Here is a 19,849-nt window from a genome sequence, read left to right as displayed (position 1 = left end):
CTCCCCTGCTGAAGCAGGAAACTCTGTACCATTTCAGACAAGTAGCTGTCCAGTCTCTTCTTAATGATCTCCGGTATTGGAGCGCCCGCAACTTCTGCAGGGAAGCTGTTCCACTGTTCTGGACCATGTAGTTCTGTATGTTAGAAGGTTGGGTTAAGTGCTGTCTCCTTAAGAGACGGCTTATGGGAAATGTAGTTTAGCTAGTCAGCTATCTCATGTTATCAGGTATGTGGGAGGAGTTACTGAGGTCATCACAGGATTTCCTGGACAAGCCTGTTTGGAATGCTTTTGTCTGAGAAAGCATGGGGTCACCAGCATGTCTCCGATGACCACAATGTAGAAGTGATATGGAGGAAGCATTAATTTCTCACCTATGGGAATGAACAGAGATGTATTGTCCAGAAGCAACCAACACAAATGCAGGTATTTCCTCTGAATAGATATATTTCTGTTTTAAAATCATTTCTATTGAATTTATCTGTCTGACCCAGTTTTACAACGCAATCTAATTCAGAACATCCACTTTGGGCCAATCACCAGGAAAAGATGAATTCTAGTTCTTCCTTAGGCACAAAAGTTGGCTAAATGACTTTGGCCCCGTCATTCTCTCTCAGCCTAGCCCACCTCCCAGGGTTGTTGTTGTGGGGCAAATAGGAGGAGGAAGGTGTATCGGAGATGTTTGCCACCTTGGGTGGTTTGTAAAAATAACAAAGGCAGGAGGCAAAAAACATAAATAAGAAACTGGGAAATTGCAATTAGGAAACCGGAAAATTAGTTTTGAATTTTGGCCGCTTTCTGCCCTGTAGACTTTACAATTGGAATTACCCACTAGTGGAATAGGAGAACTGGGGAGTACTGGCAACTAGAATAAGAATAGAATAGAATAGAATAAAATAGAATAGAATTACAAATAGAATAGAATAAGAATAGAATAGAATAGAATTACAAATAGAATAGAATTAGAATAGAATAGAATAGAATTAGAATAGAATTACAAATAGAATAGAATTAGAATAGAATAGAATTACAAATAGAATAGAATAGAATAGAATAGAATAGAAGCTGGAAGGGACCTTGGAGGTCTTCTAGTCCAGCCCACTGCTCAAGCAGGAGAATATATACCATTTCAGACCACTGACTGTCCAGTCTCTTCTTAAAAACCTTCAGTGATGGAGCGCCCATGATTTCCGGTGGCAAGCTGTTCCATTGGTTAATTGTCCTCAGTGTTAGGAACTTTCTCCTTAATTCCAGGTTGCTTCTCTCTTTGGTTAGTTTCCAACCATTGTTTCTTGTCCTGCCTTCTGATGCTTTGGTGAATAGTTTGACCCCCCTCTTCTTTGTGGCAACCCCCAAATACTGGAAGACTGCTATCACGTCTCCCCTATTTCTTCTTTTCTTTAGACCAAGTCCTGCAGCCGTTCTTCATATGATTTAGTCTCCAGGCCTTGGATCATCTTGCAACAGAGCAGAGCAGAGCAGAGCAGAACAGAATAGAATAACAGAGTTGGAAGGGACCTTGGAGGTCATCTAGTCCAACCCGCTGCTCAAGCAGAAGACTGTATAACATTTCAAACAGGTGGCTGTCCAATCTCTTCTTAAAAACCTCCCGTGATGGAGCATCCCCCAACTTCTGGAGGCAAGCTGTTCCACTGGCTAATTGCGAGCCACAGCTTCCCTCCCCCTGTACATTTTAAAGCCACGTCAGGCAGAAATCCCCCCCCCCCAAAAGGGCAGCTTTTTCAGTGCTACCATCCCGTGCCAGGAAAACAACAACAACAAACGAAAGGAGGTGGAAACCTTTTGGCCGATCCTGTATTTTCCTAACCTCCTTGCGTCTAAGGTGGGCAGAAAGGATTAGCCACGAGCCCTGGTCCTGCCTGCCTCTTTGGACTAGCCAGATTTTCCCGGCCTGCCCCCGTAGGGCAGTCCTGTTGGATTTCTGCCTGCTTTCCGTTTTTCCAAAGCCAGCCACCGTTTTTTTAAAGGCTGGGTTTTTCATTGCCGCGTGTTTCTCCCCCCCCCACCCCCCCACCCCAGGCCATGTTCATCTCTGGATGTTCTTGGCAGTCAGCGAAGAATAATCGCAAGCGTCTTGGCAGCCATCGCTGCCTGGGACCTTCTCCACCCCACTTCCCAAGGTGACCCAGACAATCGGGAGCAAGAACAAGGAGCAGCCTTTCCCGAGCCAAGTCTTTTAAGTGCCACCCATGCGGGAACGGGAGAGAGTTCTTGGGAAAGGCTTACGCAAGATCCTGCAGTGGAAGGGATCTGGGCAGCCGAGGGAGGGACCCCAGATGCTGGCAAGGGAAGTCAGCCGGGACGCAGCTGGCCAGCAGATGGCTGGGTGACCGTTCGGCCTTCTGTATCCGCAGTGCCGCAAAGCATCTTCTTTGCAAAGCGACACTGTTTTGCAAAATGGATTTATATTTCCAACCTTCCCCCCCCCCAAGAAAGGGTGATCGTAGTGCAGCGGAATAGCAGTTAGAGTGCAGTACTGCAGGCCACTTGAGCTGACTGTGTTCAGCAGGTCAGCGGTTCAAATCTCACCGGCTCAAGGTTGACTCAGCCTTCCATCCTTCCGGGGTAGGAAAAATGAGGACCCAGATTGTTGGGGGCAATGTAAATATATATATACATTGCTTACTGGTGTACACCGCTTAGAGAGTGCTCGCACTGAAAGCGGTATATAAGTCTCATAAATAAATAAATAAATAAAGTTACAACGGTGCTGAAAAAAAAGGGACTCGGGACCGTTTTTTCACCCTTACGACCGTCGTAGCATCCCCACATGGTCATGGGATGAAAATTCAGATGCTCGGCAACTGACTGATATTGATGACGGTGGCAAAGTCCTGGGGTCGTGCGCTCTTCCGACAAGCGAAGTTTAATGAAGAGAAGGACGAGGGGGGACATGATAGCAGTGTTCCAGTATTTGAGGGGCTGCCCCAAAGAAGAGGGAGTCAAGCTATTCTCCAAAGTGCCTGAAGGAACGGATGGAAACTGAGCAAGAAGAGAAGCAACCTAGAACTAAGGAGGAATTTCCTGACAGTTGGAACAATTAACCAGCGGAACAACCTGTCTCCAGAAGCAGTAAATGCTCCAACACTGGAAGTTTTCAAGAAGAGACTAGACAGCCATTTGTCCGAAATGGTATAGGGTTTCCTGCCTGAGCAGGGGGTTGGACTAGATGACCTCCAAGGTCCCTTCCAACTTCTTCTTCTTCTTCTTCTTCTTCTTCTTCTTCTTCTTCTTCTTCTTCTTCTTCTTCTTCTTCTTCTTCTTCTTCTTCTTCTTCTTCTTCTTTTTCAGCCCCGTTGTAACTTTGAACAATCACTAAACCTTCAGCACAATTTTTGCTTCCTGTTTTCCTTGTGGCTTATGTTGAAGGCCAAATATCAGATGGAGCAGGCTCGTGTTTTTAATTCATTTGCTGTATTTATTTAGATTTGGTTTTTTAAAAAAATCCTGCCTTTATTATTTTTATTATTAACTCAAGGCGGAAAACTTATCTAATATTCCTTCCTCCTCCTATTTTCATCACAACAACAACCTTGTGAGGTGGGTTGAGCTCAGAGAGGGAGGGGGGAGGGAGGGAGGGAGGGAGGGAGGGAGGGAGAGAGAGAGAGAGAGAGAGAGACTGGTCCAAAGTCACCCAGCCGGCTTTCATGCCTAAGGCGGGACTAGAACTCACCGTCGCCTGGTGATTGGTCCAAAGTCGCCCAGTTGGCTTTCATGCCTAAGGCGGGACTAGAACTCACCGTCGCCTGGTGATTGGCCCAAAGTCACCCAGCTGGCTTTCATGCCTAAGGCGGGACTAGAGCTCACCGTCTCCTGGTGATTGGCCCAAAGTCACCCAGCTGGCTTTCATGCCTAAGGCAGGACTAGAACTCACTGTCGCCTGGTGATTGGCCCAAAGTCACCCAGCTGGCTTTCATGCCTAAGGCGGGACTAGAACTCACCGTCGCCTGGTGATTGGTCCAAAGTCACCCAGCTGGCTTTCATGCCTAAGGCGGGACTAGAGCTCACCGTCTCCTGGTGATTGGCCCAAAGTCACCCAGCTGGCTTTCATGCCTAAGGCAGGACTAGAACTCACCGTCGCCTGGTGATTGGCCCAAAGTCACCCAGCTGGCTTTTAAGTTCATTCCACTTAGATCACTAGTACATTAAGGCCAGAGGTACACGAAGCATTTTCCCTCGATAGGCTACTACACCACTGTAATCCCTCTGGGTGCAAAGACCTTTCTCTGATTTTATGTAGCCTTAAAGATGTGATTCCCTCCTACGGTCTGGTATAAACCTGACATGGCCGTGATGCCAAATTCACGTTGCTTCCAGAGCTTTCCAGTCATGCGTTTGGCTCCCTCTGTGTGATCCTGGATAATTGCATCTCCCTTGAAAAGCTTGTTTGTCTTCAGTTGTTTTTAGTTGAGCTGTCGACCTGAACAACTGCATTTTAATGGTACACGTTGCCGGTGATTTAACATATTGAGAAAAAGTTGGACGCCCGGGCTGTGAACTATTTTCAGCTTCTTTTTTTCAAGCCTGCATTTGATTAGAATTTGGGGTTTCGTTTCTTGCATCTAAGCCACGGTTGGGTGTGTGTGTGTGTGTGTTTCTGCTGGAAACAATATGAAGGGTGATATTGGAAACCATATTGAAAGGCGAGCCACGGCCGAGGAGCTGATGCCTGCTGTGGTCAGAGGAGGGTCCGGGTGCCCCTGCTGTGGGCACTGAGTTCGAGCAGGCGGCATCTTCCTAGCTGGCTGCTTTCCAGCTGTCAGCATGGAGCCACCTGTAAGCAAAGCAGGGGAGGACAAACCGGGAAGTGGAGACTTTCCCAGGAGTTGGACAGGGTCCCCAGGAGGTGTCACGATGTCCTGGGAGAGTCTTCTGACTTTTCTCTCTCTATCCTGCATTTTACCACTCTACAAGAAAGGACGCCGTGTTTTCCAGAGAATAAAGAAGTCTCAGCATCTTGAGTGGGTGGGTAGGTGGAAGGAAGGAAGGAAGGGAGAAAGAAAGAAAGAAAGAAAGAAAGAAAGAAAGAAAGAAAGAAAGAAAGAAAGAGAAAGAAGGAAGGAAGGAAAGAAAGAAAGAAGGGGAAAAAAAGTAAGGGAAGCCAAGAAAGAAAGAAAAAAAGAAAAGAAAATAAGAGAAGCCAAGTAAGAAAGAAAGAAAAAAGAAAAAAAAGAAAGAAAGAGGAAGAGAAATAAATAAATAAAAAGCAAGCAAGTAAACAAGCAAGAAAGAAAAGGAAAAGAAAGAAAGAAAGAAAGAGAAAAAGAAAGAAAGAAAAAGATAAATAAATAGGGAGGGAGGGAGGGAGGGAGGAAGGAAGGAAGGAAGGAAGGAAGGGAGGGAGGGAGGGATAAAAATCGAATCATCATCATGTCCACCCCATATCACATCATTCTGGATCAACCATAGCTTCTAGATTGCCTTCAAGAACAGCCCCATGCAGAGTGCATTGCAGTAATCCAATCACAAGATAACAAGCCATTGTTAATATCTATTATTATGGCTTATTAACATAAATAACAATTATCTTTGATTAGCTCAGCAGTAGGAATTACTGCCCCTAATCAATTATTGTTCACTTCTTCTTGCTGCAATAATAATAATTAATCCCATCAGATAGAAACGTTGTAAGTCGAGGACCACATATACGGTTTTGGCTGGCTCAGGAATTCTGGGAGTTGAAGTCCACATGTCCTAAAAGAGCCATCGTTCTCCATCCCTGCTCTACACAGTAACAACTTGTTCTCAGCTTTCTGTCTGCCTGCCTGCCTGCCTGCCTGCCTACCTACCTACCTGCCTACCTACCTACCTACCTACCTACCTACCTACCTACCTACCTACCTATCTATCTATCTATCTATCTATCTATCTATCTATCTATCTATCTATCTAAACATTATCTATCTATCTTTTACAGTGGAGTACAGGGTGACTTTCTCCTTTAGCATGTGGCTGAATTCTTGTCACTTGGTCCAAATCACTACAGATAGTCCTCAACTTATTAGTCTGTCTGTCTGTCTGTCTGTCTGTCTGTCTGTCTGTCTATCTATCTATCTATCTATCTATCTATCTATCTATCTATCTATCTATCTATCTATCTATCTTTTACAGTGGAGTACAGGGTGACTTTCTCCTTTAGCATGTGGCTGAATTCTTGTCACTTGGTCCAAATCACTACAGATAGTCCTCAACTTATTAGTCTGTCTGTCTGTCTGTCTGTCTGTCTGTCTGTCTGTCTATCTATCTATCTATCTATCTATCTATCTATCTATCTATCTATCTATCTATCTATCTATCTTTTACAGTGGAGTACAGGGTGACTTTCTCCTTTAGCATGTGGCTGAATTCTTGTCACTTGGTCCAAATCACTACAGATAGTCCTCAACTTATTATTCTGTCTGTCTGTCTATCTATCTATCTATCTATCTATCTATCTATCTATCTATCTATCTATCTATCTATCTATCTATCTATCTATCTATCTATCTACCTACCTACCTACCTACCTACCTACCTACCTACCTACCTACCTACCTATTATACTGTCCCTCCTACTGATACTGGGTGGAGTGGCTTACAGACTACAGCTAGTCCTTGACTATTTGTTTAGTGATCATTCAAAGTTACAACAGAACTTTAAAAAAAAAAGGGAATTATGACCGTTTTTTCACACAACCGTTGCAGCATCCCCACGGTCACATGATCACAATTCAGAGGCTTGGCAACTGGCATGTACTGTTGCAGTGTCTGGGGGGGTGGTGTCACGTGATTCCCCTTCTGAGACCTTCTGACAAACAAAGTCAAGGGGAGAAGCCGGATTCACTTAACAACCGGGTTACTCACTTAAAACCACTGCAGCGATTCACTTAACAACCGTGGCAAGAAACGTCGTAAGGTAGGGCCACATTCACTGTCTCGCTTAGCAACGGAAATTTTGGGCTCCATTGTGGTCGTAAGTCGAGGACCACCCTGTAATATAAATTTTAAAAAGTATAATGCAAAACCCACCCTGTAATATAAATTTAAAAAAGTATAATACAAAATGAGATAGATTAAATAAGCAGGCGAAAATGCTTAAGCAGACTTCTTGGCAATAACATAACCATAACTATTTTCTTTTAAAAAAGAGAGAATGCTTAAGGGTTCTTCATGGAACATTGAATTCTATGGAGGGTCTTATTCAGAATAACGGTTATTTTTAAAAAGTTCCCATTTCAGCACATTCTTATAACGTTTATGAACTGAACCGATTTCCCAATCTTGGCTGGGGACTTCTCCAGAATAGCTGGCTAGGGAAATTCTGGGAGTTGAAGTTCTCCAAATCTTAAAGGTTGAGAAACACCGATTTAACGTTACATGTATTAAAAGCAGCGAGGATTGTATTTGCACAGCACAAAAAAAAAAAAAAAAACAACAACACCATTGGAGGAAGAGATAATGAAGAAAATACTGGACTGTGTGGAAATGGATCAACTTACACTGAGAATCAAAGAAAAAGAAGGTAAAGAATATTATCAAACATGGAAGCTATTTTATCAATGGTTGGAAAAACAGGAGAGAGAGTAAGAACGTAATTGGTCTTAATAAACATAATAAATTAACCCGGACAACACCTTGTACTCTAGAAAGAGTGCAGAGAAGAGCAACAAAGATGATCAGGGGACTGGGGGCTAAAACATACAAGGAACGGTGGCTGGGATTGGGTATGTCTAGTTTAATGAAGAGAAGGACGAGGGGGGACATGATAGCAGCGTTCCAGTATCTCAGGGGCTGCCCCAAAGAAGAGGGAGTCAAGCTATTCTCCAAAGTGCCTGAAGGCAGGACAAGAAGCAACGGATGGAAATTCATCAAGGAGAGAAGCAACCTGGAACTAAGGAGAAACTTCCTGACAGTGAGGACAATTAACCAGTGGAACAACCTGCCTCCAGAAGCGGTGAATGCTCCAACACTGGAAGTTTTTAAGAAGAGACTGGACAGCCATTTGTCCAAAATGGTGTAGGGTTTCCTGCCTGAGCAGGGGGTTGGACTAGATGACCTCCAAGGTCCCTTCCAACTTTATTATTATTATTATTATTATTGTTGTTGTTGTTGTTCATTAAGCACTAAGGAATTGTAGGAACAAAAAATTAATAAAAATATTACATATGAAGATTGAGAAACACTGGGAAGGGCAGTCCTTGTGCACGCAGATCACATAGGTGAGATGGGCAGCTATGTACATCAAATAAATAAATACTGCAACTGTATAGAAAAGGAAGGAAAAAAAACAGTCCTTGCTACTCACGGGAAAATCGTGGTCATTTGGGAGCTGCTTTTGTGGATGGGACACCAACAGGAGATGCCAACGCTAGACCAGGAAACATGCTGGCTGGGGGAATGCTGGGAATTGAAGTCCAACTGGCTTAAAAGTGGCAGAGGTTGAGAAACGCCGTTCTAGAATGTGTGAAGGTATTCTGAGAAGTCAAGAGGCAAGAAACACACATACACCCCCCAGCATTGCGAGTGCTGCACAGGTTTTAAAACATTCACTGTGTCTCTTTAAAAAAAACCCTAACCGTTAAAGTGACAATGATCCTGAAAAAAAGGGACTTATGACAATCCTTCACACTTAACAACCGTTGCAGCATCCCCGTGGTCATGTGATCAACACTAACAGGGGGTGGGTGGGAGGGAAGCCACTGTATTTAAACAGAGAGTAACCCCCTTCCCTTTTAGTATGGAGGATGTTACCCAGCTGGGTGTTGAATTGTCTATAACAGTGATTCTCAACCTGTGGGTCGGGACCCCATTTGGGGTCGAACGACCATTTCACGGGGGTCGCCAAACAACGCAGTCCGCCATTTTTTCCCTCCTTTTCCTTAGCTGTGCTACTCCCTTTTATTCTATTGGCTTTTGAAAGCCAATAGAATAGACTCTCTTGAATAGAGTCTAATTCTATTGGCTTTCAAAAGCCAACAGGGATTGTCCAGGCTGTCTCTGCCCTGCTGAGCCCGCCAAAAGTCTCATTCTGCAAACGGTGCTGCACCAGTTGAGTAGTCCTCGACTTACGACCAGTTGAGTAGTCCTCGACTTGCAACCTGTTGAGAACCACTGGTCTATAAGAAAACAGCCAGGCTCAAAGCACCAACGGATTTCATCCTTGGCAACTTTAAGACATGTGGACTTCAACTCCCAGAATTCCCAGGCTGGCTGAGGAATTCTGGGAAGTTGAAGTCCACGCATCTGAAAGTTGCCAGAGTTGAGAAGCGCTGTTGTAGAATTTCCTTGGGTGCTCCGTTTCGTAAACCCTTCAACACCCTCATAGCCTTGAGGATTGTTTGAATGGGGACCTGCAGGGCAAAGATCTTGGACCAGCACTGCCTTTACGTGCGGAAGGGACCCCCAACCATCCATTTCCCCCACCCCCAGAACTTGTGACATCTTCCTGCTAACACGGGGTGGGCAGTTATGGCCCTTTTATGACCTGTTGACTTCAACTCCCAGAATTGCTGAGACAGCCGTGATGGACATCGATACCCAGCATTCCTGAGGCAGCTGTGATGGACTTTGATTCCCAGATAGCCATGCTGGCTCAGGAATTCTGGGAGTTGAAGTCCCCAGGTCTTAAAGGGGCCATAGTTGCCCATCCATTTCACGGTCTGTGGACTTCAGCTCCCAGAATTCTTGAGACAGTCGTGATGGCCTTCAGCTCCCAGAATTGCTAAGACAGCCATGTTGACTCAGGAATTCTGGGATTTGAAGTCCACAGGTCCTAAAGGGACCATAGCTGCCTACTCTTTTCAGAATCTGTGGACTTCAACTTCCAGAATTCCTGAGACAGCCGTGATGGACTTTAACTCCCAGAATTCCTAAGACAGTCATGTTGACTCAGGAATTCTGGGATTTGAAGTCCACAGGTCCTAAAGGGGCCATAGTTGCCTACTCTTTTCAGAATCTGTGGACTTCAACTCCCAGAATTGTTAAGACAGCCATGCTGACTCAGGAATTCTGGAAGCTGAAGTCCCCAGGTCCTAAAGGAGCCATAGTTGCCCATCCCTATGCTAACAAATGATCGTCATTCCTTTCCTGGTAATTTCACTGTATCAGCCCGAGAGCTTCTCGTTCTCTGCAATTGAAGCAAATGTCCTCCATTTATGTCACGGCCTCTGGATCTCTAAAGCAGATGATCCCCGGGCTTCCAAATCCAATTTTTGAAGATTCAATCTCCGCTGCAGAACAGGGTGGGTTAAACCGCCACTCTCCTAGTGATTGCGCCGGGGCCTGGCAACTTAATTTAATGAAGTGGAGAGGCTTTTTTTATGTGCTTTTAATTACATCCCAATAATTAACATTACGGACTCTCAGCCCTGATTACTCCTGGCCTGTGCCAGCCGAGCTGCCTGTTTGTAAATATAATTAACCACATCCTGGAACTGTTTCCACCCCACACCTGCAGTGCCGGAAAATTCTGGCACTGTTGCGAGTTTTCTTTGCAGGATTAACGGATGAATGATTAGGAGAAGGAAAAAGGCCCGGAAGATTATTTCAATATATGAATACTGCGGTGAGATTATAACAGAAAAGAGATCAGCACGACGCACCGTGGAGGAATGGCTGGTAAAACCGACGGATCTTGCTGAGATGGATAATCCAAGTTTTTGATTAGGGATAAGACACTGATATACATTTGTTGATGGCTGGAAACCACTTATGGACTATTTGCGTAAAGATGACAACCACGAAGTTGTGATTTATGTTTTCGATGATTGGGCGGGATATAGAAAGGAGGACGTAACTTTTAGAGAGGTGAAAATATACAGCAGTGGTTCTCAACCTGTGGGTCGGGACCCCATTTGGGGTCGAACGACCATTTCACGGGGGTCGCCAAACAACGCAGTCCGCCATTTCCCCCCCCTTTTCCTTAGCTGTGCTACTCCCTTTTATTCTATTGGCTTTTGAAAGCCAATAGAATAGACTCTCTTGAATAGAGTCTAATTCTATTGGCTTTCAAAAGCCAATAGGAATTGTCCAGGCTGTCTCTGCCCTGCTGAGCCCGCCAAAAGTCCCATTCTGCAAACGGTGCTGCACCAGTTGAGTAGTCCTCGACTTACGACCAGTTGGGGGTCGCGGCATTAAAAAGGTTGAGAACCACTGATATACAGGAATTGCCCTTAAAATGGCTGAGGAAAATGTGAGAAGCCACTGCTTTAATGTCATTTGTTTTCTCCTTTTTAGTTTTTAACATTTTTGCTTTCTCTTGGCCTGCTTTTTCTTTTCTACATTAGTTTGTATTAGCTTTCTTTAAAAAAAAAAAAAAGTTTGAAGAAAAATGACAGACATGTACATCTATGGAGATTCTTCAGCCATCCAGTTGTCCCAAAGGTGCTTTTTCAAAAGTCAACTGGACTTTTGAAGTCCAGTTTCGCTGAAGATATTTCCCCTCTCATCCAAGAAGCTTCTTCAGTTCTGACTAAATGGTGGAGGATGGAAGGATTTGCACTGCAAGAAATATAAATCCTTCCGTCCTCCACCATTCAACTGAAGAAGCTTCAAGGAAAATACAGACATGTATTTTCTGTCTGTCTGTCTATCATGTGTGCATATGCGCATGTGTATGTGTGTGAGAGACAAAAAAAAGAAAGGAAGGAAGGGAGGGAGGGAAGGAAAAGAGAGAGAGAGAGAGAGAGAGAAAAGAAAGAGAAAGTTAGAAAGAAAAGAGAAAAAAGGAAGGAAAAAGAAAGATATTAAGAAGAGAAAGTAGGAAAGAGAAAAAAGAGAAAGATAGAAGTTAGAAAGAAGGAAAGAGGAAAAGAGAAAAAAGGAAGGAAAAAGAAAGATATTAAGAAAAGAGAGAAAGAAAGAAAATAGGAAAGAAAGGAGAAAAAGATAGAAAGTTAGAAAGAAGGAAAGAAAGAAAAAAAGAAAAGGATATTAAGAAAAGAGAGAGAAAGTTAGAAAGAAGGAAAGAAGAAAAAGAGAGAAAAGGAAGGAAAAAGAAAGATATTAAGAAAAGAGAGAAAGAAAGAGTAGGAAAGAAAGGAGAGAAAGATAGAAAGTTAGAAAGAAGGAAAGAAAGAGAAAAAAGGAAAAGGATATTAAGAAAAGAGAAAGAGAAAGAAAGTTAGAAAGAAGGAAAGAAGAAAAAGAGAGAAAAGGAAGGAAAAAGAAAGATATTAAGAAAAGAAAGAAAGAGTAGGAAAGAAAGGAGAGAAAGATAGAGAGAAGGAAAGGAGAAAAAGGAAGAAAAAGATATTAAGAAGAAAAGAGAAAGATAGAAAGGAAAGAAGAGAGAAAAGGAGAAGGAAAAAGAAAGATATTAAGAAGAGAAAGTAGGAAAGAAAGAAAAAAGAAAGATAGAAACTTAGAAAGAAGAAGAGAAAAAAGATATTAAAAAGAAAGATATTAAGAAGAGAGAGAGAGAGAGAGAGAGAGAGAGAAAGAAAGAAAGAAAGAAAGAAAGAAAGAAAGAAAGAAAGAAAGAAAGAAAGAAAGAAAGAAAGAAAGAAAGAAAGTCAGACTTCTGTAGCGCAGCAGACCTGGAGCCAAACAGGGAGTTACTGGATCTTCTCCATCCTTTCATCTTCCCACTAACGGAACAGGCTAGTAGGGGCTTAGTCACAGTCAAGGTTAAGTATGTCAGTGAAGATCCTCCGTCATCCAGGTAGAGCGTCTGGGGCTTGAGTCAGGCCAAGGGCCTCGTCGTCTCTATTGGCGCTTGGAAACCTTTTTTCCGCTGCTGAACCAAGCAGAAGCCCAGAAAGCACTTGAAGAAGAAGAAGAAGGCAAGAAGGCCCCTTTGTCGTGACTCAACCTCTAGTCCAGGCTCACCCGTCCCAAGCCGAGTCCAGACACAGAGGGAGTCTCCTTGGGGTTCTCGGAAATGTCCCCCTCTTGAAGGAAACTCGGATTTTCTCCCTGGCTCCCAAATGGGGGTGTAGTGTGGGTCCTTTTTCTCTATCGCTGCGTTTCGCCATCAGCTCCGGGCCTAATAGGGAGCCATTCATCAATGCCAAACGCGAAAGGCTCACCCTGGCACGAAACCACGGCTAATATATTTCTCTGCCATGCTGGCAGCCCCCCCGGCCGCCCCCCTCCCCGAGCAAGGCAGCCTGGGCTCAATTGCAAAATGAATCCTGTCACTCTGATGGTTATCCGGCTGGGGGGGGGGGAGTGGAGAGGAGGAAATTGCTATCTTAAATGACAGGACAGGCTCAGCGTCCTCCCCCCACCCCTGTCCCGAGATTCCTGTCAACGGGGTCCTTCCCTCCATCTGGAAATTTCTCACCAGGATTGCCCGTACCTGTGAATACTTTGAGATACCGAATGGCTGGGCTGCGGCCTCTTATTCTATTTTTAAAAGATCTTTTAAGTTTTTAAGATTTTTCTTTTTTTAAAGAAGAGATTGGTCAGCCGTTGGTCCGGAATGGTATAGGCCAGGGGTAGGCAACCTTGGCTCTTTTATGACACGTGGACTTCAACTCCCAGAATTCCTGAGCCAGCATGGGGGAACTATGGCCCCTATATGACTTGCGGACTTCAACTCCCAGAATTCCTGAGCCAGCCATGCTGAGGGGACAGGGAGAGGTTTCTAAGCTGAGCCATGCTGGCTCAGGAATTCTGGGACTTGAAGTCCTCGAGTCACAAAGGGGCCATAGTTCCCCCATGCTGCCTCAGGGATTCTGGGAGTTGAAGTCCTCGAGTCACGAAGGGGCCATAGGTCCCCATGCTGGCTCAGGAATTCTGGGAGTTGAAGTCCTCGAGTCATGAAGGGGCCATAGTTCCCCCATGCTGGCTCAGGAATTCTGGGAGTTGAAGTCCACGAGTCACGAAGGGGCCATAGTTCCCCCATGTTGGCTCAGGAATTCTGGGAGTTGAAGTCCACGAGTCACGAAGGAGCCATAGTTCCCCCATGCTGGCTGAGAAATTCTGGGAGTTGAAGTCCTCGAGTCACGAAGGGGCCATAGTTCCCCCATGCTGGCTGAGGAATTCTGGGAGTTGAAGTTCACGAGTCATGAAGAGGCCATAGTTCCCTCATGCTGGCTCAGGAATTCTGGGAGTTGAAGTCCATGAGTCATAAAAGAGCCAAGGGCTCTCCTGCTTGGGTAGGGGGTTGGACTACTAGATGACCTCTGATTCTATTATATATACAGTTGACTTAATGGCTACACTTGGGAGCAGAACCATTCCAATTTGACTTTGAGGCCATCTAAAGGGAGTCCTCGGCTTACAACAGTACGTTTAGTGACCGTTCAAAGTTACGATGGCACTGAAAAAAGGCAACTTTTGACTGTTTTTCACACTTACGACCGTTGCAGCATCCCCCAGGGTCACTTTCTTTCAGGGGTGTTGTAACTCTGGAGAGTTGGCAAAGGAATGGCTGTAAGTCAAGGACTACCTGTTATCTATGGCCAACTGCAGGCAATCCTCAGCTTACGACCACAGCTGAGCCCAAAATTTCCATTGCTAAGCGAGACCGTTGTTAATGTGAGTTTTGCCTCATTTAACAACCTTTCTTGCCACAGTTGTTAAGTGAGTCACCGCAGCCGTTCAGCTAGCAAGGCGTTTGTTGAGGGAATCTGGCTTCCCCAGGGACTTTGCTGGTCAGGAGGCCGCAAAAGGGGATCACTCGAACCCGGGACACTGCAACCGTCCTAAGTACACACCAGTTGCCAAGCCTCTGAATTGTGATCACGTGACCACAGGGATGCTGCAACAGGGCGTGAAAAGAATGGTCATAACTCAACTTTTTTCCAACGCCGTTGTTAACTTCGAATGCTTACTAAACCAATGTGTCAACGCTGCTAACATTGGATGTTTTTGCTTTGACAACAGTTGGAGATGCAACCCTTTTCTTCTTATGTTTTACTAGAGCTAGTAAATGACGCTGGGGGGAGGAATGTGCATGAGTTAGATGATGCTGGGGGAAGGAATGTGCATGAGAGTTTAGCTAGACATAACAATACTGGATCTACCTTGTGAAGCAAGGTTATTGAAATAAGAGATGATAAGAATTGCCGGGTTGGAGAACTGGAGGGAGAGCCTGCATTTCAAGCTAATTGGAGAATGTGATTTATGACCGTTAATTGGAGGAGGGAATTGTGCTTTGATACTATGTGCTCAGGGGAGGGAAATCCAGATTTTGGCTTTCATTGTGTTAGTGCCGATGTTATGGTACTCAAATAAAGATTCTTTAAGGTAAACAATGCCTCAAAGTTCCTTGAACAGTTTCATCTGTTGGAATCATGACATAATGGTTGTAAGTCAAGGACTAGATCCATGGTGGCGAACCTATGGCACGCCTCTCTGTGGGCATGCGTGCGCCGTCGCCCCAGTCCTAGGCCTTCAGCTGGGTTTTATAAAATCTTTTCGCTTTAGACCTCCGCCGCCGTGTGCAAAAAAAAAAAAAAAGGTTCAATCAATCAATCAATCAATTTCAACTTCTCGCAGGAAAAAAAATCTCACAAAGTTGGCATTGATTGATTGAACTTTTTAGTCCCACTCAGTCTGCCATTACCACCGCAGCCACCCCCACCCACTGGGCCATGCCTACCCAATGGACCACGCCCACCCAGCACCCGATGATGCATAAGTGGGTTTTGGGTTGCAGTTTGGGCACTCGGTCTCTAAAAGGTTCGCCATCACTGGACTAGATAGATAGCGTGCGCCAAAATGATTACCTTCTGAAGGCATAATGTCATAGACTCCTAATTTATAGCCATGTACCTTAACCATTTGACTCCACTGGATCTGTATGTATATATACCCGCATGCATGCATGCATGCATGCGGGAATGAATGTTAATGTATGTATCCGCCTGCCTCTCTCTCTTGTGTTTGAGAGGCTCCAACTGGGTCACCCCATCAAAGCAGATCTGCAAACGGAAATCAGTAACTACAAAGTGCTACTATGGTATTTCTCCTGTTGTTGAAGGTGTGTGTGTGTGGGGGGGGGTTTAACACAGAACGTTGCAACTTGTACTGTGGATGGACAGAAGGTCAGACAGGTAGACATTCAGCCTTCCCCCCCCAATGAAAAGGAGGACTAGTTAGCTTGGCTGACCCAACATCTTGCCTTCCTTCCCATCTTTTCTCTCTCCAACAGTGGCGGCTCCATGATTGACAGTCGTCCTGGTTTTGAACAAGAGATCCGGAGCGGTTGTCTGAATTGGCTCCCAGCCTCACTGCGATAGATGCAAGAACAAGGAGAGGCTTCTTTTGAAGTTTAATAGAGGGATGGAATCAAGATCATTTGATCTCGGAGTCCTAGTGGACGATCCCTTAAATAGGAGCCAGCCGTGTGCTGCAGCTGCCAAAAAGGCCAACACGGTGCTGGGCTGCACTAACAGAGGGATAGAATCAAGATCACGTGAAGTCTTAATACCACTCTTCAATGCCTTGGTAAGACCACACTTGGAATACTCCATCCAGTCTTAGTCACCACGATGTAAAAAAGATGCTGAGACTCTAGAAAGAGTACAGAGAAGAGCAACAAAGATGATTAGGGGACTGCAGGCTAAAACATATAAGGAACAGTTGCTGGAATTGGGAATGTCTAGTTCAGTGGTTCTCAACCTGTGGGTCGGGACCCCATTTGGGGTCGAATGACCATTTCACGGGGGTCGCCAAACAAGGCTGTCTGCCATTTTCCCCCCCTTTTCTTTGGCCACGCGCCTGGCACCCGGTGATGTATAAGTGATTGGGGGTCACCACAACATGGGGAACTGTATTATGGGGTCGCGGCATTAGAAAGGTTGAGAACCACTGGTCTAGTTTAACGAAGAGAAAGACGAGGGGGGACAGGATAGCAGTGTTCCAATATCTCAGGGGCTGCCCCAAAGAAGAGGGAGTCAAGCTCTTCTCCAAAGCACCTGAAGGCAGGACAAGAAGCAACGGATGGAAACTAAGCAAAGAGAGAAGCAACCTAGAACTAAGGAGGAATTTCCCGACAGTGAGAACAATTAACCGGTGGAACCACCTGCCTTTGGGAATTGTGGGTGCTTCAACACTGGAGGCTTTTAAGAAGAGACAGGATAGCCATCTATCAGAAATCGTAAACATATCCTACAGGAGCAGGGGGTTGGAATAGATGACCTCCAAGATCCCTTCCCACTCTATTACTGTTACTGTTAAAAAAGGTACTTGAGATCCCCTCCTGGGGGCCAGAAAGAGACTCTCTACTAACAAATCTGTGGCTGGAAGGGTTCAGGCCCGTGAAGCTAAATCCAGCCCTCTCCGTGGCTCCCTTCCAAATTAAGGGGAACTCCACACCCCACATGGTTGCAAAGGGGGAACCAGCCACTGGCTGAGCATAAGGTCTCCATCAATTCTGCAGTTGTGGTTTTGCGTTTCCAGACAGCCACCCACCCACCCTTCAGCTGAGATGGGCCACCCAAAGCCTTTGCCAGATCTACAAGAGGCTGCAATTCAAACCTTGCACATGGGGCCCAGTTGCTAAAGTACTTTTCCAGCGCAACGGATCCCTTGTCGTTGCTAGGAAATCCAGACATTCCTTCCTTCCCACGCACACAGAAGCACCAACTTCCCTTACGCCAGGGAAAGGGAACCAAGAGAATTATTTGGGCTCCAGTGCAAAAATGTACGGTTGCTATTAATTTTACAGACGGACTGCTGTGCCTGCTAATGTTGATCATAGAATAGAATAGAATAGAATAGAATAGAATAGAATAGAATAGAATAGAATAGAATAGAATAGAATAGAATAGAATAGAATAGTAGAATAGAAGTAGAGTAGAGTAGAGTAGAGTAGAGTAGAGTAGAGTAGAGTAGAGTAGAGTAGAGTAGAATAGAAGGGGGGTAGAGCAGGAAGACAATGTTTATTCAACGGCTGAATTAGATTAGCAGCTCTGCAATTTAATTTTCCTCCATTCAGACTGGCTATTTGTGGGAAAAATTGCTTGGACTAGAATAGAATAGAATAGAATAGAATAGAATAGGAGCTGGAAGGAACCTTGGAGGTCTTCTAGTCCAGCCCCCTGTTCAAGCAGAACCTATACCACCTCAGACAGGTGACTGTCTAGTGCAGACATGTCAAACACAAGGCCCGGGGGCCGGATGCGGCCCGCAAAGTGGTTTCATATGGCCCACAAAGCTATCCTGGAAACAATGAGGGAACGGGCCCTGCTGCCTTGGCCCTGGCCCAGGCCAGCTGGGAGCCAATGTACAATTTTGTGGTGGCCATCTTGGCACTTGACCTGGTGGACCATGCCTTGGCACTTGCCCCAGTCCCACTCCCTTCTGCCAGAGACCCTCAGATCTGTCCCACTCCTGCCCAGGCCCCCATAGGCACCCTTGATGCGAATGATGTAGAATTAGCCATGCCCACCCAGTAGGCCACACCCACTCCATCCACGCCCATCCAGTAGTCTGCACCTACTGTGGCCACACACACCCCGCCCCCCCCCAGGGCAACCACAATGCTGATGCGGTCCTCAGTAAAACTTGAGTTTGACACCCTGGTCTAATGTCTTCTTAAAAATCTCCACTGATGGAACGCCCACGATTTCTGGTGGCAAGCTGTTCCACTGGTTGATTGTCCTCGCTGTCAGGAAATTTCTCCTTAATTCCAGGTTGCTTCTCTCTTTGGTCAGTTTCCAACCATTGTTTCTCATCCTTCCCTCTGGTGCTTTGGTGAACAACCTGACCCCCTCTGCCTTGTGGCAGCCCCTCAGATCCTAGAACACTGCTATCATGATAACAGAGCTGGAAGGGACCTTGGAGGTCATCTAGTCCAACCCCCTGCTCAGGCAGGAAACCCTATACCATTTCAGACGAATGGCTGTCCAGTCTCTTCTTAAAAACTTCCAGTATTGGAGCATCCGTAACTTCCGGAGGCCAGGTCATTCCACTGGTTAATATGATAAATATGAGCCAGTTGCCAAATGCCTGAATTTTGATCCTGTGGTCATGGGGGGTGGGGTGCTGCAACGATCCTAAGTATGAAAACTGAGTGCCATTCTAAGTGCCAACTAAGGAAATGATTGTAAGTTGAGGACGACCAGTGCTTATTTCTCTACAGCAGCGGTTCTCAACCTGTGGGTCGGGACCCCATTTGGGGTTGAACGACCATTTCACGGGGGTCACCAAACGCAGTCCGCCATTTTTTCCCCCTTTTCCTTAGCTGTGCTACTCCCTTTTATTCTATTGGCTTTTGAAAGCCAATAGAATAGGCTCTCTTGAATAGAGTCTAATTCTATTGGCTTTCAAAAGCCCATAGGAATTGTCCAGGCTGTCTCTGCCCTGCTGAGCCCGCCAAAAGTCCCATTCTGCAAACGGTGCTGCACCAGTTCAGGAGTCCTCGACTTACGACCGGTTGAGTAGTCCTTGACTTACGACCAGTTGGGGGATCGCGGCATTAAAAAGGTTGAGAACCACTGCTCTACAGCTATTTGGGGTTGAAACTCCCAACCCTGGAGACATGGAGAGACATCTTTGGATGTCTGACTTGGATGGTTTGCACTGCTATAAGGTGACTGTAATTTCTCAGCAAACCTGGGACTCCATATCTATGGAGATTCTGAATCATCCAGGTTGTCCCAGACAACCCCCAGAATTCCTCAGCCAGCATGGGGGAACTATGGCCCCTTCATGACTTGCGGATTTCAACTCCCAGAAGTCCTCAGCCAGCATGGGGGAACTATGGCCCCTTCATGACTCCCAGATGCCTGGCTGAGGAATTCTGGGAGTTAAAGTCCACAAAACATAAAAGGGCCAGGTTTGAAGACCCCTGCTTTAGATCCTCATCCTTCTTGTTAACAAGGAACACGCCTGGCTGAGGAATTCTGGGAGCTGAAGTCCAGAAGTCTTCCAGTCGCCACATTTGGAGACCCCTGCT

The 19,849-nt window shown here is 45.6% G+C and overlaps 1 protein-coding gene across 1 annotated transcript in view; it reads right to left on the bottom strand.

Annotated features, from left to right (window-relative positions):
• Window positions 1-16,402: 16,402 nt before the first annotated feature.
• Window positions 16,403-19,849, bottom strand: part of LOC120300864 (solute carrier family 12 member 9-like) — a 114,505-nt gene continuing 111,058 nt past the window's right edge. The window contains exon 14 of the mRNA XM_039327391.1: window positions 16,403-16,461. Within this exon, the coding sequence (XP_039183325.1) occupies window positions 16,432-16,461 (30 nt within the window). The 3' untranslated portion in view covers window positions 16,403-16,431. The remainder of the gene's footprint in view (window positions 16,462-19,849) is intronic.

The sequence above is a fragment of the Crotalus tigris genome, unplaced genomic scaffold, assembly GCF_016545835.1.
Source record: "Crotalus tigris isolate CLP2741 ecotype Arizona unplaced genomic scaffold, ASM1654583v1 scf7180000024361.1375286210:1436186, whole genome shotgun sequence".
Classification (NCBI taxonomy): domain Eukaryota; kingdom Metazoa; phylum Chordata; class Lepidosauria; order Squamata; family Viperidae; genus Crotalus; species Crotalus tigris.
This window is presented reverse-complemented; position numbering and strand designations above follow the sequence as displayed.